The sequence below is a fragment of the Zingiber officinale genome, chromosome 2B, assembly GCF_018446385.1.
Source record: "Zingiber officinale cultivar Zhangliang chromosome 2B, Zo_v1.1, whole genome shotgun sequence".
NCBI lineage: Eukaryota > Viridiplantae > Streptophyta > Magnoliopsida > Zingiberales > Zingiberaceae > Zingiber > Zingiber officinale.
The window spans coordinates 113,097,843-113,125,817 of NC_055989.1; the positions used below are offsets into that span (position 1 = coordinate 113,097,843).

Genomic DNA, 27,975 nt, shown 5'->3' on the forward strand with positions numbered 1-27,975 from the left:
AATTAAGAAAAAAATTATGTATATTTTTTTGAATAACAAATAAAAAAAAACAAAAGACTGACTCCGTCGAGTAGGGATGACAATGGGTCAGGTTCGGATCAAATTCTATATCCTCCGTCCTCATACCTATCGGGTATAGGATCTCCGATGAGTATACTCATACCCATTAAATGATCGGATATCTTCTATAGTTATAATTTTTCTTCTTTCTATTCAACTATTATCATTCAACAAAAATATATTAAAATTAACAACATATTTAAATATATATATAAAATTAAAAAAATTGATTAAACATCTATATAGTCTATTCCTAATATCAAAAAAAAAAAATAGTAAATTGATTTTGAAAAAAAAGTAAATTTTCTTTAATATATGTATATATATTATTTAATCGGGTATTTGGGTCAGATATCGGATATTAATAGTCCCTCCATACCCTCCTTCATTCGGATCGGATGTCGAAACCTCTATTAAATTTGGATGAAATTACCATCCCTACCGTGGAGGGAGGCTCCCACAAGCCACGTCTGGAGATGCTCTAACGGCCCGCTGTCCACCTCACCCTCTTCCGCCTGTGGGGGACCCACCATTAAGGGTGAGCGGAGCCTTCGAGGCCCCCGCACTTTGAATAGAGACCCGATAAAACCACCTCTTGTCTCCTCTTCTCTCTCTCGCATACGACGAGGAGTCGCGTCGCCTTGGTCTCGTCGATCGGAGATGCCTGGTCTCACAGCTCCCTCCGATTACTCCAACGAGCCCCCTCGCCATCCTTCCCTCACGATCAATTCTAAGGTATCACTGCTCTCTCCTTTTTGAGCTTGTTCCTTTTTTTTAATTAGTTTTTGTAGAATGAAGGGATTGGAGATGAACGAATAGGAATATGTTCGAAAACAGCGGGTTGCATTATCCAGTGAACAGTCTAGGTTCATTTCATTGTTTACGAGGTCTGCTAATGGAAGGTTTCGTTGCTCTGTTAGAGGTTAAATAGCTAATTGTCACTGTTGTATATGGAAGTTCCTCCAAAAGAACTTTCTTCTTGTTGGAAAAATGTGAATGGAAACACTTATGAATTATTAGGTTCACATTGGTTGAAAGACATTACGACTGATCACTTGTGCAAAGGAGATGTGAATCCAGTGTCTGAATTAAACAAACCCAAGGATTCTTATGAATCCTTATGTGAACACTATTGAATGAAGTGGACCGTGTTTGGGGCAGAATGAGCCCACGTACATCAGCCCATAATTCTCATACCTCGCTTGAATTTTTAAAGTCACGTGTTGCTTGCATACAATGTTGTCGCTTTTCATGCGTATCACATTGCATGCAAAGCAAACCTTGCTATTGCTTTGCATGAACGCCATGTGCACTTGATGTGCATGAAGGCCACTTGACATGCTCAGAAAGTGCCACCCGCCTTGAATGGTGGTTGCTCATGCGGTTGAGCACTTCTTAATAAGAAGGCCTTGATCTCAACATGAAGAGAGCAGAAGAGAAGCACAGAGCAAGCAAGCATGAACAGAGAGGGAGAAGAAAGAGAGTCTTCCATCGTGAGAATCCCCTCAGTTCTTCCCCATCTTTCTGCCGAGCAATTTTTGTTCGGTACATATCTGTGATAGCATTCATGTATATGCTCAATTCGTCACGTCAACCTGTACTAGGTTGTGTTATGGTCTTGCCATTTTATCCTGGAAATCAGATGCCCAAGCGTGACCTCTTAGCACCACTGGAGGGGACGAATTTATTTTAAGGAGACTATCTCGCTGCAAGACTCAGCGTCTTTGTTCCTTGGGTGACGCTCCTCACTCAGTGTCCGAGTTTGTCCGACGTCCGTCTCAAGCCTTCGGCGTCAACTTCTTTGATTCAACACTTGGTGCACTCGCCGACTCGACAACTTGGCGACTCGATGTCTTGATAAATTCCCTCTCCGACACAGACTTGGGTAGCTCCAGACGACATTGGGGACCAACAACTTGAGATTACCAGCTCAAGTCATCTTGATAGATAAGGAAGTATTGTCCCTCCGGCAGATTGTGGATAAAAATCCAACAATTTCAAAACAGATTCGTTCAATTGAGATGATGACAGAAGATGTTGAGATGCAACAGATTCAACATGTGTTGACCTCCTCCGCTCCGATTGGAAATGTTCCAATCAATCACGAGGAAAAGCTAGAGAAGTTCACTGGGTTAAACTTTAAACAGTGGCAACAGAAGATATTCTTCTACCTCACCACGCTGAACCTGGCACGGATCTTGACTAAGGAATCTCCCAAGTTTGCTGAGGGTGTAAATGATGTGAAAACCATCACTACAGTCGAAAAATGGACTGAGTTTGAGTTCATATGTCAAAACTACATTTTCAACAGTCTTGCTGCTCACTATACATTGTGTACTGTGAGAAGAAAACGACAAAGGAGTCGTAGGAGTCCTTAGACAAGAAATACAAATCGAAGGATGTTGGGGCCAAAAAATTTATTGTTGGTCGCTTCCTAGACTATAAGATGATTGACTCCAAGTCAGTGATCAGCCAAGTACAAGAGCTTTAGGTGATCTTGCAAGAGATTCACTCAGAAGGCGTGATGTTGAGTGAAACCTTTCAGGTGGTAGCGATCATGGAGAAGTTGCCTTCTAGTTGGAATGACTTCAATTACCTTAAGCATAAGCAGAAGGAGATGAATATCGAAGAACTCATTGTAAGAATTTAAATTGAGGAAGACAACAAGAGTTTAGAGAAGAAACTATTCTCTTATGCTACTGTAAAAGCCAACGTGATCGAGCACGGTCACAGTTCGAAATAGAAAAATCCCAAATCTTCTAAGATGAAATCCAGAGGAGACAGTTTCAAGAAAAAATTCTCTGGAAAATACTACAACTGTAATCAAGTTGGTCACAAAACTTCGGAGTATAAAAAATCAAAAAAGAAACAGGAGACCAACCTGAATGAGGAACCAAACATGGACCTCTGTACCATGGTCTCTGAAGTGAACCTGAGAGGTCTAACCCACGACAATGGTGGATCGATACCGGTGCTGTAACAAGGAACTGCTCCACAACTTTGAAGAAATCAAAGATGGGGATAAGCTGTTCATGGGCAATTCAGTAACCTTGGACATTAAGGGTCAAGGGAAAGAAGTGCTGAAGATGACCTCTGACAAAGAGCTGACTCTGAACAAGGTGTTGTATGTTCTAAAGATTTGAAAGAATCTAGTCTCCGGATCGCTTCTCTACAAGCATGAGTTCTAGATTGCGTTTGAGTCAGACAAGGTTGTATTGTCCAAATATAGAATGTTTATAGGAAGAGGCTATGTAAATGATGGGTTGTTTAAGCTCAATGTAATGACCATTCAGTCTAAACTAAATAAAGTCGAAAGCTCTTTTGTGTATATGCTTGAGTCTTCCAGTTTTGTGCATGGTAGATTAGGACATATTAATTACGCCGTCTTATGTAGAATAAATAACATACAAAGTGTACCTACATTTTCCTTTGACTTGGAACATAAGTGTAAGACTTGTGTTGAAGCAAAATTGACAAGGTCATCTTTCAATATGTTGAAAGAAGTACTGAATCGCTCGGCCTAATTTACACACATCTGACATGTGCGATCTTAAAGGTACATTGACACATGGTGGGAATAAGTACTTCACCACTTTTGTAGGTGATTGCACAAAATATGGTTATGTATATCTTCTCCAAAGTAAGGATGAAACTATAGAGAAATTTATTCTCTATAACAGTGAGGTTGAAAGCCAACTTAATAGGAAAATTAAGATGACTTGAAGTGATCGAGGCGGTGAATATGTATCACCGTTCATTGAGTTGTGTGCTAAATATGATATTAGACATGAAACAACGACTCCCTATTCTTTTAAGCAAAATGGTGTTACTAAATGGAAGAATCGTACTTTAAAAGAGATGATGAATACTCTTCTATTGAGTTCTGGACTGCTAGAGCAAATGTGGGGGAAGTTGTGCTCATGTATAATTACCTTTTAAATAAGGTATTCCGAAAGAAAATAGAAAAGAACCCTTATGAGTTGTGAATTGGAAGACAACCATCCTACAAACACTTGTGAATATGGGGGTGTCTTGCCAAGGTATTGGTTCCTGATCAAAAGAGAATTAAAATATGACCAAAGACTATTGATTGCATATTTCTTGGATATGCACATAATAGTAGTACTTGTAGATTCCTTGTGTTTGAATCTCAAATATCGGAGATACATAAAAACTCGATTATTAAATCGAGAAATGGCTTGTTCTTCGAACATATGTTTCTATATAAAACTCAAGAGGAAGCTAGCTCCTCAAAATAGACATATGAAACACAAAGAAAATAAGAAGCTGATGAACCCGTTGAGGTTGAGCTCTGACGAAGCAAAAGTGCTCGGGTGGAAAAATCCTTCGGAACGAATTTTATCACTTTCATATTAGAAAGTGATCCCCAAAGTTATTTAGAAGTAGTAAGATGTTCCGAGAGACCTCAAGAGATAATTGCATCTGAAATTGACTCTATCATACAAAATTACATAGTGGTTCTTCCTCTGTTGCAAGTCGATTTTCAAGAAAAAAAGGAAATCAGATGGCACGATTGATAAGTACAAGGCTAGATTGATAATTAAAGGTTATCGACAACAAGAAGATTTTAATTACTTTGATACGTATTCTCTTGTATCAAGAATAACTTCCATCATAGTATTGTTGGCTATCGCCACTCTATGAAATTTAGAAATACATCAAATACATGTAAAGACCATTTTTCTAAATGGAGATTTAGAAGAGGAAATCTACATAGAGCAACTTGAAGGGTTCTGTGCCAGGGTAAAAAACAAGGTTTGTAGATTAGTCAAGTCTTTATACGACTTGAAATAAACTCTGAAGCAATGATATGAAAAGTTTAACACTGCCATGAAGGAAAGTGGATTTCAAATTAATGAATGTGATAAATACGTCTACATGAAAACTCAGGAAATGACTATGTCATGTTATGTCTATATGTAGATGACATCCTTATTATTGAGAATAATGATAAGATAATCAAATCCATTAAAGGTATATTGAACTCAAGATTTGATATGAAAAATATGAGCCTATATGATGTGATTCTAGGGATTCAAATTCTTAGAACAACAGAAGAACTTGTTTTAAGTCAGTTCCATATGTGGACAAGATTCTTGAGAAATTCAATAAGAGTAATACTGCGTTGGCATGGTCTCTGATGGATATAAGTCAACATCTATCAAAAACTAAGATGAGAGTATCTCTTAGATAGAGTATTAGGGTAAAATTGGAAGTTTAATGTATTTAATGAGTTCTACATGACCAGACTTAGCCTACGTTAAGCAAGCTGAGTAAATACACAAGTAATCCCAGTGTTGAGCACTGTTAAGTACTAAGGTACTTGCGGTATACTCGTGATTCTGGATTGCACTACATAAGATATTCTGTTATGATCGAAGGATACAACGATGCAAATTGGATATCGGATATAAAAGACTCTAAGTCCACAAGTGAAAATGCCTTCACTTTGGGAAGTGCAGCCATTTCATAGAAAACTTCTAAGCAAACTATAATAACTAGATCTATAATGGCGTATAAGTTTATAACTCTTGACAAATATATTAAAGAGACTAAATGGTTATGACAATTCTTAGAAGATGCTCCTGGATGACCGAAATCTATACAAACAATTTGCATACATTGCGATAGTTAATTGACAATTGGCCGAGCACAAAGCCATGGTAAGTCTCGACATATACGTCGTAGATACAATATCATTAGGCAGCTACTCCCAATGTGAGTTATCATTATTTACTATGTACAGTCAAAGGATAACCTAACAGATCCTCTAACCAAAGGGTTAAACATAGAGTTAGTTGCTAGCTTATCACGAGGAATGAGCTTGATGTAAGTTCCGATGCCGACTGTAGGTGCAAAGGAACCCCAACCTATGCTGATTGGAGATCCCAAGAATTATGTTCAAAAGGAAAACCTAACTGCACTGAAAGACAATCACTGTGGGGGAACGACTCGATGAATCAATGAGAAGATGGTAAGCATTCTTGCTTTTAAAGATCGCAATGGAGTAATGGAAAATACTCTCGAGAGATCATCTATGTGAGAAAGAAGTGGGACCACTTCGAAGAGAATTGGAAGCACAAATCATAGCGCTTCTCACAGAACCAAGCATGTTTATGACCAAGAACAAATGCACTCATGAGACCTGAGCTATATTAGGGATGTTGGTTGCTACTCGGAAAACCTAATGGTTCCACTGTACAAAAATTTTGTACAAAGGTCTGAACCTTTTCCTAGCTACCATGTGTTCTTTTAAATTAAACTTGGATCGCCTGCGGAACTTAACACGTTTGATCCAAAGTTTAATCTATTTGTTCTTTTAGGTTTTGACTTGGATCTCCTGCGGAACTTAACACGTTCGATCCAAATCACCTAAGTTATTAATTCCATTAAATATTAATTTCCATAATTGGTTCCCAGTACTGACATGGCGAGGCACATAGCCTTCTTGGATATGGGAGCAACCACCACCGACTAGACAAAACCTTTTAAGGAAAGCTAATATTTAATTTCCTAAAATAACTTTAGGTTAACCGAAAGGAACAATCAAATCACAAGGAAAAGAAAAAATAACAAAGAACACAACATCGAAAATAAATTTGAAATACTAGAATCGCATGCCTCTTGTATTTGGTATTATTTCCAAAAATAACTAGTATGATGCGGAAAGGAAAAATACTAGTTATACCTTTTAGAAAAACCTCTTGATCTTCTATCGTATTCCTCTTCTAACCTCGGACGTTGTGTGGGCAACGATCTTCCAAGATGAGAAACCACCAAAGCACCTTCTTCTCCTCCTTGCTAGGTTCGGCCAAATCAAAAGCTTCACCAAGGATGAAGAAAAAACACCAATCAAGCTCCAAGGGATGCAAGCTTTCTCTCCTTCTTCTTCTTCTTCTCCAAGTAGTATCCGGCCACCACAAGAGCTCCAAACAAAGAAGGGTTTCGGCCACCACAAAGAGGAAGAGAGAAAGAGAGGATGGCCGGCCACAACACCAAGGAAAAGAGGGAGAGAATAATAGAAGTTGTGTCTCATGAAGGCACCCCAACCCCCTCTTTTATATTCCTTAGTTTTGGTAAATAAGGAAATTTAATTTCAATAAAATTTCCTTAACTTTCCTTGACAACAATTAATTAAGAAAAATTAAATAAAATTTCCTAATTAATTGTATGTGACCGGCCACCTCATGGAGAGCAAACAAGTCAATTTTAATCAACAATTAAAAATTCCTTATTTGCCTTCAGAAATTTTTAAAAAATAAAATTTCCTTTTAAAATCCCTTCATGGTTGATAAAAAGAAATTTCTATAATTTTAATTTTTCAACATGTGAATAATTTTCAAAGTGAAAAAGTAAAATATCTTTCCTATCTACAAATAAAGAAAGAGATCTAATCTCTTTTCTTAATCTTTTGTAAAAGAGATATTTTAATTTTTATTCTCTTCAATAAATTATATCTTCCACATAAGAAAAATCTAAAATTAAAATTCTTTTAAATTTAATGGGGGTCGGCCACCTAAGCTTGGGTTCAAGCTAGGGCCGGCCACCCATGAACCAAGGCTTGGCCGGCCCTAACTTGAACCACAAGCTAGCTTGGCCGACCCCCTTATCATGGGTATGAAGGTGGGTATAGGTGGGTATAGTACTCTATAAATAAGAGGCTACGATAGGGACCGAGAGGAGGAATTGGTTTTGGTCTCCCGATAAAATTAAGCATCCCGTGTTCGCCCCGAACACACAACTTAATTTTATCAATAATAATTCATTCCACTAGAGAACTATTATTGAATTACCACACCAATCCCAAATTACATTTTTGGGCTCCTTCTTATTATGAGTGTGTTAGTCTCCCTGTGTTTAAGATGTCTAATGTCCACTAATTAAGTGAGTTACTACAACTCATTTAATTAATATCTTAATCCAAGAATAGTACCACTCAACCTTATCGTCATGTCGGACTAAGTCCACCTGCAGGGTTTAACATGACAATCTTTATGAGCTCATCTTGGGGACATTATCAACCTAGATTACTAGGACACAGTTTCCTTCTATAATCAACAACACACACTATAAGTAATATCATTTCCCAACTTATCGAGCTTATTGATTTATCGAACTAAATCTCACCCATTGATAAATTAAAGAAATAAATATCAAATATATGTGCTTGTTATTATATTAGGATTAAGAGTACACACTTCCATAATAACTGAGGTCTTTGTTCCTTTATAAAGTCAGTATAAAAGAAACGACCTCTAATGGTTCTACTCAATACACTCTAAGTGTACTAGTGTAATTATATAGTCAAGATAAACTTATACCTAATTACACTACGACCTTCCAATGGCTTGTTCCTTTCCATTTTGGTCGTGAGCTACTGTTTATAATTTATAAGGTACTGATAACATCCTCTTCTGTATGTGGCACCACATACTATGTTATCTACAATATAAATTAATTGAACAACTACAACTAAATGTAGACAATTTGACCAAATGTGATTCTTTATTCAAAATAAATGTTTACAAAAGCTTAGGCTTTCAGTATACATTCCAACAAGGGAGAGTCCTCGGTGAGATCTGTTCATGCTTACACAAATGATAGAACAGTTCAAAGATATTAACCAATGAGCAAACATATTTTCACAAGGGAAGGTTCAAAGGGTAACACCTACCTATCCTATACACGACTTAACTGTCGAAGACTATCACATACCTTGTTTCCATTCATGTGGGGGATTATTGAAAAAATGTGAATGGAAACACGACTTATGGATTATTAGTCCCACATTGGTTAAAAGACATTATGATTGATCAATTGTGCAAAGGAGGTGTGAATCCAAGGCCTGAATTACACCAACTCAAGGGATCTTGTGTGAATACTATTGCACGAAGTGGACCTCGTTTGGGGCACATGAGCCCACGTACATCAGCCCGTAATTCTCATACCTTGCTTGAATTTTTAAAGTCACGTGTCACTTGCATACAATGTTGTTGCTTTTCATGCGTGTCACATTGCATGCAAAGAAAACCTTGCTGTTGCTTTACATGAACGCCATGTGCACTTGATGTGCATGAAGGCCACTTGACATGCTTAGAAAGTGCCACCTGCTTTGAATGGTGGTTGCTCATGCGGTTGAGCACTTCTTTATAAGAAGGCCTTGATCTCAACATGAAGAGAGCAGAAGAGAAGCACAGAGCAAGCAAGCATGAACAGAGAGCGAGAAGAAAGAGAGTCTTTCATCGTGAGAATCCCTTCAGTTCTTCCTCATATTTTTGTCGAGTAATTTTTTGTTCGGTAGATATTCGTGATAGCGTTCAGGTATACACTCAGTTCAACGTCAACCTGTGTTAGGCTGTGTCATGGTCTTGCCGTTTTATCTTGGGAAACAAACGTCCAAGCGTGACCTCTTAGCACCACTGGAGGGGACAAATATGTTTTAAGGAGACTGTCTTGCTGCAGGACTTGGCGTCTTTGTTCCTTAGGTGACGCTCCTCATGCAACTTAGACTCAGGGTTCGAGTTTGTTCGGCTTCCGTCTCGAGCCTTCGACATTATCTTTCTTGATTTAGCAGTCGTAGCACTCGTTGACTCAACAACTTGGATACTCGGCGTCTCAACAAGTTCTCTCTCCGACACAAACTTGGGTAGCTCCAGATGACATTGGCGATAGGCCTACTCAGCCAGGCCGACAGCTTGAGTTTGTCAGATCAAGCCATCTTGACAGATAAGTAAGTACTGTCCCTCTGGCAGATTGTGGATAAATATCCAACATTTCTTTATTATGGTTTAAGTCTGATAAGGTTTAGTATTTGCATATACTATTAATTGGAGATGGAGAGTGGATGAGGTGTAGAATCAAATACTGCATTGTCTCAAGGGGAGGAAAAAAAATCAGTTACATATTTTGCATGTAAGTTCTTGTTTTTTATTTTAGATTTCTACGAACACATGCTTCCTCTTTACAAAGAGTAGCGCACAACTCTGTCTTGGACATAGCATATTTTTTTTAACTGTTTTTCTTTTGCTACAATTGTTCAATGTTTGAGAATTATTGATGTGGTAAATGCATAGAACAAAGTGATTCTTTGGATATGTGATGGATTGCTGAACTTCTCTAAGGCATGGAGAGATAGCATATTGTTACTACATTTATAACATTAAGCATTCATGTGATCCTACCCTCAGGTGCTTCTGTTTGTTAGCTGCATAATTATGGTTAACTTTGAGATACTAGTGTAACGTTACTGTCAAGAAGATTCTTATTCCTGTTATTTCATATACAAGGCCCTTCAAGGTAAGTATCAGTTCTTTCTTCAATTTATTTTCATTCTTTTTCCATAATTGAAAAAGAGTCCTGTATACTTGTCTCATCTCCAAAAATCCGCGAGACATTTTTTTTGTTTGTTTATGGTGTAGGAGCCATTTAATGCTGAGCCTCATCGCTCGGCTCTATTGTCATACATTACTCCTATCAATTTCTTCTATAAGAGAAACCATGGACCAATTCCAATTGTCGATGACATCAAAAGGTCATCTTTTGTCGGATATTTTTTCTATATAAGATGAACTTTATTTCCTATATTAAATAATATATATTTTTTATGGGCAATAGGTATTGTGTTTCTATAGGTGGTTTGGTGAAGAATCCTTTGGAGATATCTATGTCAGAAATCAGGTATTTGACCAAGAGAATATATAAATATGTATGTGTGTGTGCTCATGCAAGCGCACATCCAAATGCTGCTCATATTGATGGTTAAAACCAATAACTGATATTGTTGGATGGATTTACACTTTACAGGAAGCTTCCTAAGTATAATGTTGTTGCAACTTTACAGGTAAAGTGCTAACCATGTAACTTGATTTCATTGAAATCACACTCTTTGTGTATGCATCTTAGTTCATTTCTTACCATTTCCTATATGCACCTTACTGTATGAGTTTTGCATCTTAGTTAATTGGAAAACCTTTGTGTTTTAACTGATGAAAAGCAAAACCTGTGCAGTGTGCAGGCAATAGAAGGACAGAAATGAGCAAAACTCGTACAGTAAAAGGTGTTGGTTGGGATGTTGCTGCCATAGGGAATGGTAAGTATCACACACTTCAATGAATTCTTTGTTGTACTTTTCCGTCATCCTTAAGGGAAAGAAAAACTATACTGTGAAGAAGACAAAGACAACTGCTTGCCTTTGCACAAGGACTATTAATTTAAGTTTTTTTTGTAATGATATTCTTCTTGCCGTGTATAGATGACATTGGGTTTATCTTGACATTTTCGAGATATTGCTAGCATTTCCTTGAAAATCTTAGCAGATTCCTTCTCAGTCAAGAGGCTGCTTGGCAACCACATAAAAGCATCTAAAATTATGTATGCTTACAAGAGTAGAATGATATTTAATTATTCCTAAGTTCTAAACAAGATTGTTAACATCCACTAGTTCATGTCAGCCATTCCATTGCAATTGTATTTATTAACTTAATCATTTCAAAATTTCTTTTATAGATGTTTTGAGGTAAAAAAAGGTTATAAAAAAGTCTATATAGGCTTCATATGATTGGGCCGCTATACAATACCTTATATGTATTGAAGCACATGTGATTTATATGTTTCTTTATTATAAAATTTTATAATTTTTTTAACCAAGAAAATGTAATGTAAAACTGAAACAATCAACTCAAACTATCCATAAGATATAGTTTACATCTACATCATACTTCATTGTGAAATACAAATAATAATCGTATCTTTTACCATAAAGTAAACATGCAGTGTCTTGCTACCAAAAAACATCAAAATTTGATTTAACATTAAGGAAAATGACTTGAAAGAAGAAATGCCATTGTTGTCCTGTTGAATTCATCTTACCTCTCACTCTCTTCAGTTTATTTAATTTGCTTCGTTGTTTACTTTTAAAGTTGAGGTACATGTAACATTATGAGATCCTTGGTTGAGGAAGCTTATTGGCTATGGAGGTTTTTCAATTAAATCTCACCTCACCCTCAATCCAAGTGGCATCTTTTAAACAATCATCTTATCATTCTACTACAGTTGTAAAATCTTTTGCAGCCCATTTCTTTCCTTTTTGGAAATACTTTAGATTTTTTTGTACTGTAGTTAAACAGATGTAATTTTCTTGTCTAATATGTAGGCCTCTTCTTGTAAATAAAAAGTTAGCTTGAGCCTTGTAATTTGGTTAGTCCTTTTTGAGCCAATGTAGTCTGCATAATCTTGATTCTCTAATTGATCACATATTCAGTAAAGACACAATCACCACCGATATGGAACACATCTTGTTTGCATTTATGTGGAGGCTTGGATCACTTTCTCGAACAATGAACTCAGGCAAAAGTAGAACAAATAAATTGAAATCATGTCGTAACATGGATATTGATTGACATGGTAAGATAGTAACCATTCAACATATTTCTTGCTGTTATCGTCAGTTGGCTTGTTGCATTTAATTTTTTTTGTGGTTTGTTTGAAGAATGGCTTTCCCTTGCAACACCCAAAATTCATCTTAAAGTGCTTTTCTAGTATTTTTTTTTTTCTTTCAGTTCTACTGCATTCCAGCTTGCAGCACTTGTATAACCAATGTTACCTGAAGAAGATACTGATTGAATTTCACGTTTTTCTCTATTTGGTGATTTCTGGTCGTGTTGAACTGATTTAAAAGCTCGACCCAGTATCAACTATTGTAGAAGTGGCATGAAGTCCAATGAACCCTTAAATGACTTGCTACTTTGGGAAGCCCAGGGGTTCCCTTTTAATATAAGCACTTGTATGATGTTTGCATGCCAATATGGGATTCTGAGGTGGTGGAACACTTTATAGACTAAAAGCTCAACACACCGCACTTCATATCAGGCTCAGAGGTACATGAATGCTCTAATATGATGTTTTAAGTGAGACAAGGTGTCATCCATGCCAACATGATTAGTGACTTGTGAGGGAGACACTTCCTTAATGTAAGCACACATGCTTACATTTGGTCATGTGAGAGAGGTCATGGAACACCCTCCAAACGTATGGGCTCGAGGTATCCTCAACAACTACGAGACAAGTAAAATATGTAATTAATGGTAAAAATGGAGAAGCTGTTTGACGACGACAATAACAACCAAGTCTTTACCCCACTAAGTGGGGTTGACTATATGGATCCTCCTATTCCATTGGATTTTTCCCTACTATATTCTCATCTATTTAAATTGTGAATTTTATCGTGTTTTATCATTGTTAATTAAGTCTCCTTTGGTCATTCTTTTCCTTGATTAGTGTGCATATTTTGTCGTGGTTTCACATCGTCTAACTGCGGCATTTATTGGTTGCCTATGCACATGCCTATACCATCTTAAATGTGTTTTCCCTCAAACTTTCTAGCTAATATTTTCATTTCTTATTTGTCCATTCTCGTATATTTGCACATCCACCTTAATATCCACATTTATGTGACTCTCATCTTCTACTCATGTGTTCTTTTTATATCCCAACATTCAATTCGCATAGGATAGTAGGCTTGATCACCATTTTGCAAACATCAGAACAATTTTTTTTAAAAATTTGATTAGTGTGCATATTTGCCTATCCGCATTTCCTTGATTAGTGTGCATATTTTGTCGTGGTTTCACATCATCTAACTACGACATTTATTGGTTGTCTATGCGTATACCTATACCATCTTAAATGTGTTTTCCCTCAAACTTTCTAGCTAATGTTTTTATTTCTTATTTGTCCATTCTCGTATATTTGCACATCCACCTTAATATCTGCATTTCTGTAACTCTCATCTTCTACTCATGTATTCTTTTTATACCCCAACATTCAATCCATATAGCATAGTAGGCTTGATCACCATTTTGCAAACATCAGAACAATTTTTTTAAAAAATTTGATCAGAAACTGACATGACTAAACATGAATTGGTGTTTTCTTGAATATCTTATCAGATTTTACATTTGAGTTTTCATAGAATGTGGCCCATTCCAACCCAATTAACCCATTTTAATTTAGGTTTTTTTGGTAACTCTCGCATATTGTGCTAATAACTAAAATTTGAATTGTAAAAGGGAATGCATGATCGATGATCACATCATTAATAATTGAGAAGGATATCTGTTATTGCTATAAAATAGAGCTTTATCTAAAACATTGTCCCGTAATCCATGACTGTTGGTAACAAGATAGTAGAGGGGGGGTGTGAATATTACTAGTACTTTATCAACATCACCAAACAATGAACAACAAAGTAAAACTATAAACACATGTAAGCACATACCACATTTACGTGGTTTGGCAGCCTCGAAGGCTCTTACTCCACGTTGTCTCATTCGAGGTAGCATTGGAGGTGAAGAAACTCTACAAAAGAGGATTATAAAATAGAGGCTTTGCAATCTATCACAAAATATACTTGAATAGTTGTGAACTGTGTTAGCAGCCCTTTGAATCCTTTTTATAGCCACTTCGTTGAATTCAAATGTTGAAGCTGTTATGCATGGCATCGATCAGTCAGCCACCAGTTTGCACCATCAGTCGGTTGGTTTGTACCATCAGTCGATTGATTTACTCGTTATTGTTATCATTATCTGATTGTACTGTTAGTCCTTCCATTAACGACTTTGTTGAAGTTGTCTGTTGTAGCATCAGTCCACTATTCCATGTTTAGTCGTCTGACTTTCGAACAAAAACATTATGTTTGTCAACTCCTCAGCTTTAGTCAATTGCCTAGCTGACTCAACCATTAGTTGACTGAATTTCACATCAGATGATTCGAGTAAAATCACAAACACCGAACAAGCTTTAGGGTTTTGGGATTCTCAGTTGACTTAGTTACCTAGCTATGATCATCGATCAAGTTGTTGAATTTTGTATTAAATTCAAAGCATTTGTTGGTAGTGTTTTTAGTCTCACATTGCTAAGTGGAGAAGCTTGGAAGGGCTTATATAGGAAGCCCTTCCATCCTTGCTTAGCAATGATAAGGGGACCTACACGCATGCGCGGGCCAAGCCCAAATCGAGTGGATTTGGGGGGTTCGAGCCGGAAATCCATAAACCGGGCGTCACGCGCGCAGGGGGGGTGCAAATCCCCAGCCCGTGAGCCTTGCGCTCACGAGCGGCCCGGTCTGTTTTTGCTAGTTTGGTTCAGTCTGAACCAAACCAGTTTCCGGTTCGGTTGGTTCGAACCAAACCAGAGTTTGGTTTTTGTTCCGCGTAAGGAACGGACGCAACACCGCGTGAGAGGAGACACGGCGCGTGAGGAGACGCGGACGCGTTTCCTCGCTAGCGAAGCAGTGCTTCGTACCTCCTCAGAGTGAATAAAAGGGGACAAGCAGTGCCTCTATTACTCACTCAATCTTCCTTCTTCTCCCTTCTCTGTGCGATACATTCTGCACAGCACCTCCTCTGTTTTTCTTTTCGAGTTCGAGTCTTTCTGCGCCTTTGTTGTGTCCTGAGGCTTGGTCTTTCGGCGATCTGAGGTTGGGTCCGAGTGTCGCGTCCGTTTTGGAGTGCACCTACGGACAAGACGAGCGGTTGTCGGATCTTGGGGGAATTTTGTTGGGGAGCCTTTGCACCGTGAGGCGGCAATAAATTCTCTAAGGACAGTCGGCGTGCCGACGCTTCAACAGGATAACTATATTCTAAACCCGACTACTTTATTTATCTGTCTATTGCATGCTATTTTTGTGTCAATATAATACTGCTGTTTATATTGCTTTAAATATATTACCAACATTCTTAGAGAACTTATTTGCCTGCATCTATAGACATGATGAATGATAGGGTAATAGGATCTGATGAGGCTAGTGCTAGACCCGAGAAATTTTACGGGCAAAACTTCAGACGTTGGCAACAACGGATGAAATTTTGGCTTACTACCCTAGGGCTATTCTCCGTTATAGAAACAGACCCTCCTTCACCTACTGAAGAGGAACCTGCCCGTAGTGCTGCCTTAGAGAGGTTTAAGCAAAGGGATTATCTCTGCCATGGGAGAATCCTGTCTGCCCTCTCAGACGCACTATTTGATGTATACTGCTCAACCTCTTCAGCTAAAGAGCCGTGGAAATCTTTGGATAAAAAATATAACTCTGAAGATTCTAGTTTAGAAAAGTATACTGTGGCAAAATTCCTGAACTTCAAAATGGTTGAAGGCAAATCTGTGGTTGAGCAGACACATGAATTCCAAGTTCAAATTCATGGTCTTGCTGAAGGAGATATGCCATTACCTGAAAAATTTCAGGTCTTGTCTATCATCGAAAAATTGCCTCCGAGTTGGGAAGATTTTGACATGACTCTTAAACATCGGAGAGGTAAAATCTCTCTAGAAGATTTGATGATTGCCTTAAATATCGAAGAAGAACATCGGAAGCAACATAAAAATGATGATACAAGAATGCCTATGGATTTTATTCCAAAGGCAAATGTAGTAGTCTCATCTGACAAGAAGAAATTCAAAAATCAGAAAATGAAGAACAAGATGAAACCCAACCCAAAGGTTCAAAAGAAAACTGGAACTAAACCTAAGCCTTGCTGGGCATGTGGACAGGTTGGACATTATGCCAAATTCTGCCCTAAGCGAAAGGACAAGAACCAAAGCAATACGTCCAACACCAAGGCACAAGTAAATGTCGTGACTGCTAGTGACGACACCAACGATAGGTTTGTTACTTTCAAACCCGAACTAAACTTGATCTATCAACCCAATGAATGGTTAGTTGATACAGGTGCTAATGTACACTGTTGTGCTGATCGATCTGCCTTCCTTATTTATCAGGTAATTGAAGGCACTTCCGTGACCATGGGGAACCATTCTGCAGCCAAGGTGTTTGGGATAGGACAAGTTGACCTGAGGTTCACCTCTGGAAAAGTCCTGTCACTGCATGAGGTGCATCATGTTCCAGCGGTCCGTCGGAATTTGATTAGCGGATCAAAGTTAGTCCGTGCTGGTTATGAGTTGAACTTTAAATGTAATAAAGTTGTAATATTACATTTAGGAACCTTTATTGGAAAAGGTTACCTTAATGAAGGTTTATTTAAACTCAATGTAGAAAATGCTACTTTAAATAAAACTTCTGATATTGGTTGTTCATATAACATTGAGTCTTATGATCTGTGGCATGACAGATTAGGACATGTCAATTTTAATACCGTAAAAAGGATGATGAATCTTGACATGATCCCTAAGCATGCTATAAATGATAAGAAAAAATGTGAAATTTGTGTGCAATATAAACAACCCCGTAAACCCTTCAAATCAGTTGATAGAAATTGATATTTTAGAATTGATTCATACTGACTGTTGTGAGTTTAACGGTGTAATAACGAGAGACCATAAAAGGTATTTCATTACCTTCATTGATGACCACTCTCGTTATTGTTATGTTTATTTGCTAAAAACCAAGGATGAAGCTTTAGATAAATTTATGATTTTTAAATCTGAAGCTGAGAATCAAACCGATAAAACTATTAAGAGGTTAAGGTCTGATAGGGGTGGAGAATTTACCTCGAACCTGTTTCAAAAATTTTGTCAAGATACAGGTATAATCCATGAGGTAACTGCTCCATATAGTCCTCAATCCAACGGTATAGCAGAACGAAAAAATCGAACCCTTGAAGATATGATTAATTCCATGTTAGGCTGGGTTACCCAACTTTATGTGGGGGGAGGCTCTATACACTGCATGCCATGTGCTAAATAGAGTCCCAATGAAGTCAAGGGATAAAACCCCATATGAGCTTTGGAAAGGCCGAAGGACAAGTTTGAAATACCTTAAAGTATGGGGGTGCCTTGCAAAGGTACTAGTACCTGAACACAGAAGGAAAAAACTTGGTCCAAAGACCGTAGATGGTATCTTCTTGGGTTATGCTCAAAATAGTATTGCATATAGGTTCCTGATTATTAAATCAGAAATTCCTGGAATAGATGCAAATACTATTGTAGAACTTCGCGATGCTACATTTTTTGAGGATATATTTCCTATGAAGACGAGAACACCTCAATCTAGTATTCCTACTAGAAAAGAGCCTTCTTCTGTAGAGGTCCCATTATCCGTAGTGGGTACACCTTCCTCAAGTCACTCTAGACTAGATGAATCTAGTGAGTGTACAGAACCGAGAAGGAGCAAGAGGCAACGTGTGTCTACGAATTTAGGCCAGGACTTTATCACCTATAATATAGAAGGTGGCCCTGTGACATATAGAGATGCTATGGCTTCTCCTGAAGCTAAGTACTGGAAAGAGGCCATTAAAAGTGAAATGGACTCTATTATCTCTAATGCTACTTGGGAGTTAGTAGATTTACCTCCTGGGTGTAACACTATAGGATGTAAATGGGTGTTTAAAAGAAAACTAAAACCTGATGGGTCAGTAGATAAATTCAAAGCCCGCCTAGTTGCTAAGGGATTCAAACAGAAAGAAGGGATTGACTATTTTGACACTTATTCTCCTGTTACAAGAATTACTACAATCCGAGTATTAATAGCATTGGCGTCCATATATCATCTTGAGATCCATCAAATGGATGTTAAAACGACATTCCTTAATGGAGATCTTGAAGAAGAGATATATATGGATCAACCTGAGGGATATGTAGTTTCTGGAAATGAGAACAAAGTTTGTAGGTTAGTCAAATCTCTTTATGGTTTGAAGCAAGCCCCAAAGCAGTGGCACGAAAAATTTGATAGAGCTATGCTATCATTTGGCTTTGAAGTAAATGACTCTGATAAATGTGTATATGCTAAAATGAAAGGTGATAATTGTATTATCCTATGCTTATATGTAGATGATATTCTACTGTTTGGAACTAACCTTTCTATTATAAATGAGACTAAGACCCTCTTAAGTGGTAAGTTTGATATGAAGGATATGGGTTGTGCTGATATGATTTTAGGGCTGAAGTTGACTCGATCAACTGATGGAATAGCAATTTCTCAGTCACTCTATGTTGAGAGAGTATTAGAGAAATATGGCTATAGCCAAGTTAAATCTGTAGTCACACCCTATGATCCTTCAAAAACTCTTCACAAGAATAAGAGTGGTGTGACAGTGTCTCAATTAAGATACTCACAAATAATAGGTAGTCTAATGTATTTAGCAAATTGTTCTAGACCTGATATTTCTTTTGCTATATCGAAATTGAGCAGGTTTACCAGTTGTCCGGACAGAACGCATTGGGATGCATTAGACAGAGTACTTAGATATCTGAAAGGCACTATATCCTTGGGCTTGTGGTACGGGAGATTCCCTGCAGTCCTGGAGGGATATAGTGATGCTAGTTGGATAGCTAACACTGCTGAGTGAAAAGGCGTTACTGGTTATGTCTTTACACTTGGAGGCGGTGCAGTTGCTTGGAGGTCTATTAAACAGACGATTATAACCCGGTCTACATATGAGGCAGAATTGTGTGCTTTGGATACCACAGTAACTGAAGCTGATTGGCTTAAGGGTCTTCTTTCTGAAATTCCCTTGATGATGAAGCCAATACCTTCTATTTCAGTACACTGTGATAATCAAACAACAATAGCTCAGATTAGAAGCTCCAAGTATAACCAGAAATAGAAGAGACATGTACGAATAAGATTATAGTCTATTCGTGAGCTAGTGTCTCTTGGAGTGGTGTCATTGGACTTTGTAAGTTCAAAAGACAATATTGCTGACCCACTCACTAAAGGACTTGATTCTGAGAAAATCAAGAGATCCAGTAAGGGAATGGGACTGAGGCCTGTCCTGGTTTCATCTATAGCGGCAACCCAACCTATCTGATTGGAGATCCCAAAAAGTAGGTTCAATGTGGTACAAACAAACTATAAGGGTGAAACGTAAGCATCAAATTGATTGAGATGTAATCTCATAGTCTCTTCCCTGGATAGATGCTTGACTGCTAGTAAGGATGAGCTTAGGAGCTCTTAATGAGTTCAAGGTCTTAATGACAGGATGCTTGCAGTACATCCTTGGAGAACTCACCTATGTAAGTGTAACTGTGTGGCCGCAGTGTGGGGGGTCTAGGCAACTCCCCTTAGCACTTATGAAACAAGATTCGGTGGCATGGCCGTAATGCACCAACCCAGAAGGATTCAACCGTTGCCCGTGATGAGTTGTTACCAATTGACTTCACATATAAAAAAGAAGGTTTAAGTTCAAGACCTAGTTCACTTCAAACCTATGTGAATAAGATTGGTGTACTCAGGTGAAAATTCAAACTGGAAGGTATTTTCACTAAAAGCTCATTGCAACCTAGCCTCAGGACATATTTTATCTTTTAAACCGAAATGATTTGAATTTGTGGGGGATTGTTGAATTTTGTATTAAATTCAAAGCATTTGTTGGTAGTGTTTTTAGTCCCACATTGCTAAGTGGAGAAGCTTGTAAGGGCTTATATAGGAAGCCCTTCCATCCTTGCTTAGCAATGATAAGGGGACCTACACGCATGCGCGGGCCAAGCCCAAATCGAGTGGATTTGGGGGGTTCGAGCCGGAAATCCATAAACCGGGCGTCACGTACGCGATTAACGCGCGCAGGGGGGGGGTGCAAATCCCCAGCCCGTGAGCCTTGCGCTCACGGGCGGCCCGGTCTGTTTTTGCTAGTTTGGTTCAGTCTGAACCAAACCAGTTTGGTTTCCGGTTCGGTTGGTTCGAACCAAACTAGAGTTTGGTTTTTGTTCCGCGTAAGGAACGGACGCAACACCGCGTGAGAGGAGACACGGACGCGACACGGCGCGTGAGGAGACGCGGACGCGTTTCCTCGCTAGCGAAGCAGTGCTTCGTACCTCCTCAGAGTGAATAAAAGGGGACAAGCAGTGCCTCTATTACTCACTCAATCTTCCTTCTTCTCCCTTCTCTGTGCAATACATTCTGCACAGCACCTCCTCTGTTTTTCTTTTCGAGTTCGAGTCTTTCTGCGCCTTTGTTGTGTCCTGAGGCTTGATCTTTCGGCGATCTGAGGTTGGGTCCGAGTGTTGCGTCCGTTTTGGAGTGCACCTACGGACAAGACGAGCGGTTGTCGGATCTTGGGGGAATTTTGTTGGGGAGCCTTTGCACCGTGAGGCAGCAATAAATTCTCTAAGGACAGTCAGCGTGCCGACGCTTCAACCGGATAACTATATTCTAAACCCGACTACTTTATTTATCTGTCTATTGCATGCTATTTTTGTGTCAATATAATACTGTTGTTTATATTGCTTTAAATATATTACCAACACAAGTTTCACCTAAATTGAGAACTACTCTCTCTTGAGTAATATGCTCTCAATTCTCAACTCACCATACAAGTGTCTTGCCCACAAAGCCATCTTCCATCAAGCTTCTCGCCCTTTGAATACGACCAAGTCCTTGGCTCGCTCATCCTACCATCCTTTACGCTTTGCTTTCGTAATCCGCATCCCAGACATTGTTTCACTCTTATGTTGCTTGTCCTAGGGTCCCTAGGATATCCCATACCATTTTTCTTCTAACTCCATGGACCTCGAGCTATTGAGTAAGCAAGACCTTCTCCATGTGTGTTCACTTGGCAATTTCCATGTGTGTGTCGACTGAGTCCTACATGCCTTAAACAGACATATTATACAAAATCACAATGCCTAACTTAAACTCTTTGCCAACATCAAAACTTGAGGCCGAACCTGACCACTTGGGATTGCACCAACATTGTTGACTAAATGATGAAAATATTTATGCAAGTTTCTTGGGGGAACTAAGAGGCCAAAAATGTAGTAGTTTCTGACTATACTGCTTCCTGCATAATATGTATTAAACTTTGTGATTGACTCATTGACCTTTTCTAAATGAACTAGGACTTAACCCAGCCTATGCATGTTAGTGGAAAACTTACTACTTATGATTGACCTTTGCAGCAATATGGGGAGGAGCAAAGTTAGCAGATGTTCTTGAGCTTGTTGGAATATCCAAAAATACTCCATCCTCCCCACTAGGTGGGAAGCACATCGAATTCATCAGCGTTGATAAGTGCAAGGTGAGTGGTTTTGTTTTGTTATTTATTTATTTTTTTAATCTCAGCTAAGGCAGTAATAGAATAGTTCTCATGGTAATCTTTTCCTTAGTCTGATTAGTGATTATCTCTTGGCTGACATGGTTCCTATTTATCATCTTACTTTCTGTTGGTACTTCACCTAGGAGGAAAATGGTGGGCCCTACAAGGCATCAATACCCTTAAGGCAGGCCACAAATCCTGAAGCTGATGTTTTACTTGCATATGAAATGAATGGAGAGGTAACCACTAACCAGCCAATATTGATTAAAGTATATGCTAATGTTGTCTTCCTTTAGAGTTTAAATTCATTGGTGTCACTTTTACCTTCTCTCTTCCATGATGTTTTGCTCATTCTCTGAGTCAATTCCTCTACTCAACAGTGTTCTGTTTTACTTATAATGCTTGGCTTTCAGACAAAATTTTGATATGTTGTTCTAGTAGATATTTTAATACTTTTCTTATATATGCTTGTTAGTTTTTTCTCTCATACAAGCTTTCGCCCACTTGAATACGTGCATGATAACTAATGTAATCCTTCAGTTGTACAAAAATGGTTTTTTCAAAAGAATATGAAAGAAACTACAATTTCTCAAGCAATTGAGATACCATTGGTTTACCTTACATTGCAATCAAATGTAGTTCATCTTACATTGGGAGTAGATGCTATTTGTCTTTGAATCTAAAATTGTTCTAATTTTCCTCATAATTATAACAAATAATATATAGTTTTGTCAAATTAGTTTCCACATATCTAATACTGGTAAGAAAGTAAAAAATAAATAAATTATAGTCTTAGACAAGGTTTAAAATCTTGAGCCATGTCGGAGTTTCAGTCATTGATTGAAACAACATTGTTTTGATGTTCCGATGTGTGGTACATGTGGTGAATTGGAGGTTGAAGGGGGAAGGAGACATTGCTTGTGCCGAGTAACATTGAAGTTTTGGTAATTTATTGAAATGATACATTTATCACCCGATACAGTATGAGACAAACCTGTTTAAATATAAATATATTATTTAAGAAATATTTTTATTAATATTTAATTGTTATTAGATCTTCCTATTGGTAGCAAAAAAAAAAGAAGGTGGAATCCGCCACCCCAGCGGCCCCACACGGTCGGCCTCACGACCATATGTGAGGAGGTAAATCGGGAAGCTATAGTTGACCAGTGCTATTAGATCTTCCTATTGATTCATATTTGAGATGTTTAATGTTGAGTTCAAGTTTTGATATTATCTCATAAAATGTTTGATGTTTATTAAGTAAAAATTAATTAGATTAGCTGAAGTCCACTAAGTAGACATGGTAGGATCAAGTCATTTTAAACTAAATTGGATTTAATTTAGCTTTATTTTAATTAGTTTAAAATTAAACTAAATTTATATATATAGATTGATTATTTAATTCATGGTAGTATATTTTATAAGGTTAGAAATTATTTTATTTTATTGTATTTTATTTTTCCTAATAATGTATTTTCTCCATCTTAAAGGTTTTTTTCTAAATAGAAGAAGGGAAAAAAATTAACCATCTTTTAAGATTTTTTTCCTTTTGTTTATCTAGTGGATGGATGAAGGAGGGAAAAAACTAACCATCATTAAAGAGGTTAAGAGGTCTTTTTCTCTCTTTGTCTAGACTTGTGGATGGATGGAGGGAAAAAATTAACGATGAAGGAGGTAAAAAAATTAAGACAGGGAAGGCAATAGGGAAAGGAATTAGAATTAGTTGTGTAAAAATATAAAAAATGGAATTGAAAAAAAAAACACGACTTGCAGCTGCCTCCACAAATCAGTGCTGATGCTAGTCGTCGGCAGAATGATAAATTCTACCCATATTGACGGGCACCACTCTACATTTTATACCATGGGTAAAAGTACTTTTTGTTCCTACAGATATTCTTCTTCTAAATTATTTAATTCAACTTTGAGGGATAGTGAGGGAGTGTCTGGTAGAGGGCGAAACATTGCATTTTGGAAATTGAACATTTTCCCTTCACTTCTGTATTTCTTATTGTTGCAAGTTTGCATAGTTCCATGTCAGATGACTTAACATTTCTCTATCTCCAAGTACTATTGATTTATTTGGTAGCCATTTTGTTGCTTATACATTTTTCTGTTATCATTGATTGTCACATGAGAAGATTTTTCTAACTGTTCTATAGACCCTTAATCGTGATCATGGATATCCATTGCGGGTGATTGTTCCTGGTGTGATTGGTGCACGTTCTGTAAAATGGTTGGACAAAATCAACATAATTGAAGAAGAATGCCAGGTTTTTTATGGTTCATTGAAGTTTTTTATTTAGTATAATGTGGTAGTTATCTTAGTGTGGATTCTTTAAACAGGGATTTTTTATGCAAAAGGATTACAAGATGTTTCCACCTTCAGTTAATTGGGACAATATTAATTGGTTTACTAGGAAGGCACAAATGGACTTTCCAGTGCAGGTACTTTGAATTCCTCTATGATGGTGGTCAAAAGTTCATTATCCTACCCAGTTGCATGCCTCTTACAAACGATCACACGTCTGCATCATTTAAATAGTATCCTTTATTCTAGATGACCAATGGAAAGCAAGAAAAGTTGAAAATGGTATTTGGCACTAATATTTTAAGTCCATAGTTTCTATTTAATGATTCAAATCCTAAATGTCCTTAACATGCAGAGACAATTCTCAGCAAATGTCTGCTAGTAACTTTTTTACCTCAGTTGATTTCTTATTTTTTATGATCAATTTTTAATATAGTTCGTATGACTATGTAACTTGTAAGCAAAAACAAAATTCTTGGACAAAATCTAAGGCCGCGTTTGATTTGGGTATTTTTCATTTCATTTTTTGAGAAAAAGGAAAACATTGTTTGGTTGGTAATTTCTACATTTGTTTTATAGAAAAAGAGATATCATTTTATGAAAAAATAGAGAATGTCTAAAAGTCATTTTATAAGAAAAGGAAAAACATGTGTTTTTCAAAAAATGAAAATGAAACTAAATGCTCTCTAAGTTTCTTTCCATTATTTTAATATTATTTCAATGATTTAGGATCAGATCTGAAGGCTTTATGATGCCAGCGTCCAAATGGCTGATACACTTCAAAATCGTTAGGTTTTCCTAAATCTAAGTGCAGGCATTAACTCTTTATTTCTAAAGGACTTTCAATCATAGCAAATCATCCTCCACCCTCATCTCTACTACTTTGGGTGAATGACAATAGTGTTTTGATTCAATCTCTCCTATTTTTCAGCGAGGCCATTTTGTTCTATGGTTTTCTAATAGTTAAACAATTCAAGATAGGATCACAACATGCTAATAAATCAAATGGAACCTAACTGGTGCTTGAAAAGTTCCGATCTTACTGAACATGAAATGCAATTTTCTTCTCAATATTTTGCAGGTTGTCTTGGTATTTTTCAGAAAAACTAATTTCTGCTTTCATCAATCTTTGGTTTTGACAGAGTGCAATATGCTCTTTAGAGGATGTGGATGTTGTTAAACCAGGAAAAGTGTGTATACTATTGTTTTGGAACTTTGCATTCTAAATTCAAGTCAACAGTTATAGTATTTTGCATATTGTTCTATAGGTTACGGTCGCTGGATATGCTGTAACTGGTGGTGGTCGGGGAATCGAGAGAGTAGATATATCTGTTGATTGGGGTAAGACATGGTTTGAAGCTCAGAGATATCAGAGAGGCAATATACCACACCAATCTGATGATTTGAACACTGATAAGTGGGCATGGGTTCTATTTAAGGCTGTTGTTGATGTTCCAGAAAATACTGTGATTATTGCTAAGGCGGTATGCACTATCTATTGCTACAATTATCCTTATGAAGTGCAACTATTATCCATACAAATGCCCTTTTCTTGTTACCTTATCTTTTATTTACTGTTCTAGCATTTATCATAAATGTTCACCTGATGGTTTGATTACCACCCATACTTAATCTCACAATTCTGAATGTTAGTTTGAATGGTTTCTAATTCTGAGAATCTAGTAGATGCCCTGCCAGCCAGATGAATGAGTAGAAAAGTTATTTATCATGTTTGCATAATCCAATCCACAGAATGTATACTAAAGAAACGTAATATCTAGCTAATAAACTTATCATACTAAAATTGATGTCATGTACACGTAGGAAAGGTATTTAATGACTGACTAGCTAGTAAAGTTCTTACTAAAATTGATGTCATGTATTCTTAAGAAAGGTACTGATCACTGATCTAGCTAGTAAATTGTTCATGCTAAAATTGATGTTACAACATCATTGGAAGTTCCCGTTTCCCATTTTATCAACACTGCTATCATGCTTTATTCTATCTTGAAAATATATACGGACTGTGGTAGACTCTTATTGACATCATTGGAATTTAGTGTTGTTTTCCCTTTTTATAAAGGCACTGCTATGATGCCTAGGTGTATCAAGAGAATATATACTGACTTCACAGTGGAACCTTATATATTCCAAAAGTTCAGGTTACAACTGAATCTTTTGCACTTGATGGTGTTGGAGTTGGACCAATCTATTAACTTGGATTATGTAAAAGACAGTGTTAGTATGGCGGAGAAGCCCTTTTGACAATATGATAAGTTAATCTTCCCTTGGTCAGCGATCTCATGAGATTGCTGCCTTACAAAAAGAAAATATGAAATAGAAAACTTTGTATTATTGCTAGAATGGATAGAAAGCTTCTTTTAGAGACCCAAAGACATGTAAAATAAAGTAGGTTAACCAGAAATAGTAAAAGTAAAATAAATTGTGCTTTATATTGTATAAAATACAATTATAGTTTAGATCCTGGACTGATTTATTTTATTGGCCCTGTTTAATTAAAAGTGATTTATGTTATTTGCATTGCTGATAACTAGTGAAGCTCTTCTAGTCCGTTATCTTTATGTAGTGAATTACTAAAAAAAGAAATTTGAGAAGACTTTCATTGTTGTCCTCAAGATCTTTTCTATAAGCAGAGTTCCCTTAGGTAATTTTATAGTCATTATCGAGGCCCAAGTTTGAATTAGTTGATGAATTAAGGCTGGATTTATTTATTTATTTTTTGTATTTTCCATTTTTCTTTGACTTTTGCTACTGAAGAGAGCTTGACCCAATGGTAAAGTCGTTGTCATGTAGTCACTGGTTCGAGTTGCGGAATTAGTTTCTTACAAAATGCAAGGTGAGGCTATGCACAATAGACCTAATGTGATCCGACTCCTAAGACCCCGCATTGACAAAAGCTTCATGGCTGCTCTTTTAGCTTTTACTGCCGCAACAAAAACAGAGGTGCCACAAAATGCAATGCACAGTGTGAATCCTATTCTCCTTGCTGCTGAGTACTAGTTAGTAAGGTTGCAAGGATACATTATTTTAATAGGTTTTTGGGCACTGACTTTATTAATTTCCAGATTCATCATTAAAATATCCATGAACTATGGCATAAATGCAGTCCTCTCAGAAATCTCATAATGCCATATAGGAGCAACAACTTTGCTTCCTATTTCTGAATGAAATCCCAAGCAGGGAAGTAATAATCAAATTACTTTTGATCATTCAAGACGGGGACTTTGGAGAGGAATTTTGCTATGGTGTCACTAAAATCTACTCAATATCAAAAAGCTAATCGAGGTCTTCAACCTAGGATGCATGGAACATTATGAGTTAATAGGAACTAATACCATTCTACATGCTTTGTCTTATATCTATTGATGCTTGCTACTTACATGGCTAATTTGTTCTCTTTTATCTCTCACTTCTCAATTTTCAGGTCGACACTGCTTCAAATGTACAACCAGAAAATGTAGAGGTCGTGTGGAATCTAAGAGGTATTTTGAACACCTCATGGCACAAGGTCCAAGTGCGGCGAGCCTCACAAGTGGTGATATCCAATCTGTGAAGATGAACGAGTATAACATGACACCCTTCATC

At 37.3% G+C, this 27,975-nt stretch overlaps 1 protein-coding gene across 1 annotated transcript; it reads left to right on the forward strand.

The window, feature by feature from the left end:
* Positions 1-720: 720 nt before the first annotated feature.
* Positions 721-27,975, forward strand: LOC122049442 (sulfite oxidase-like). The gene is made up of 12 exons (XM_042610827.1): positions 721-795; positions 10,500-10,612; positions 10,696-10,758; positions 10,885-10,921; positions 11,089-11,170; positions 21,922-22,040; positions 22,202-22,297; positions 24,221-24,331; positions 24,405-24,506; positions 25,512-25,559; positions 25,638-25,853; positions 27,815-27,975. Exons 1-12 carry the CDS (start codon positions 721-723, stop codon positions 27,941-27,943), a joined length of 1,191 nt encoding a protein of 396 aa, XP_042466761.1. The 3' UTR covers positions 27,944-27,975.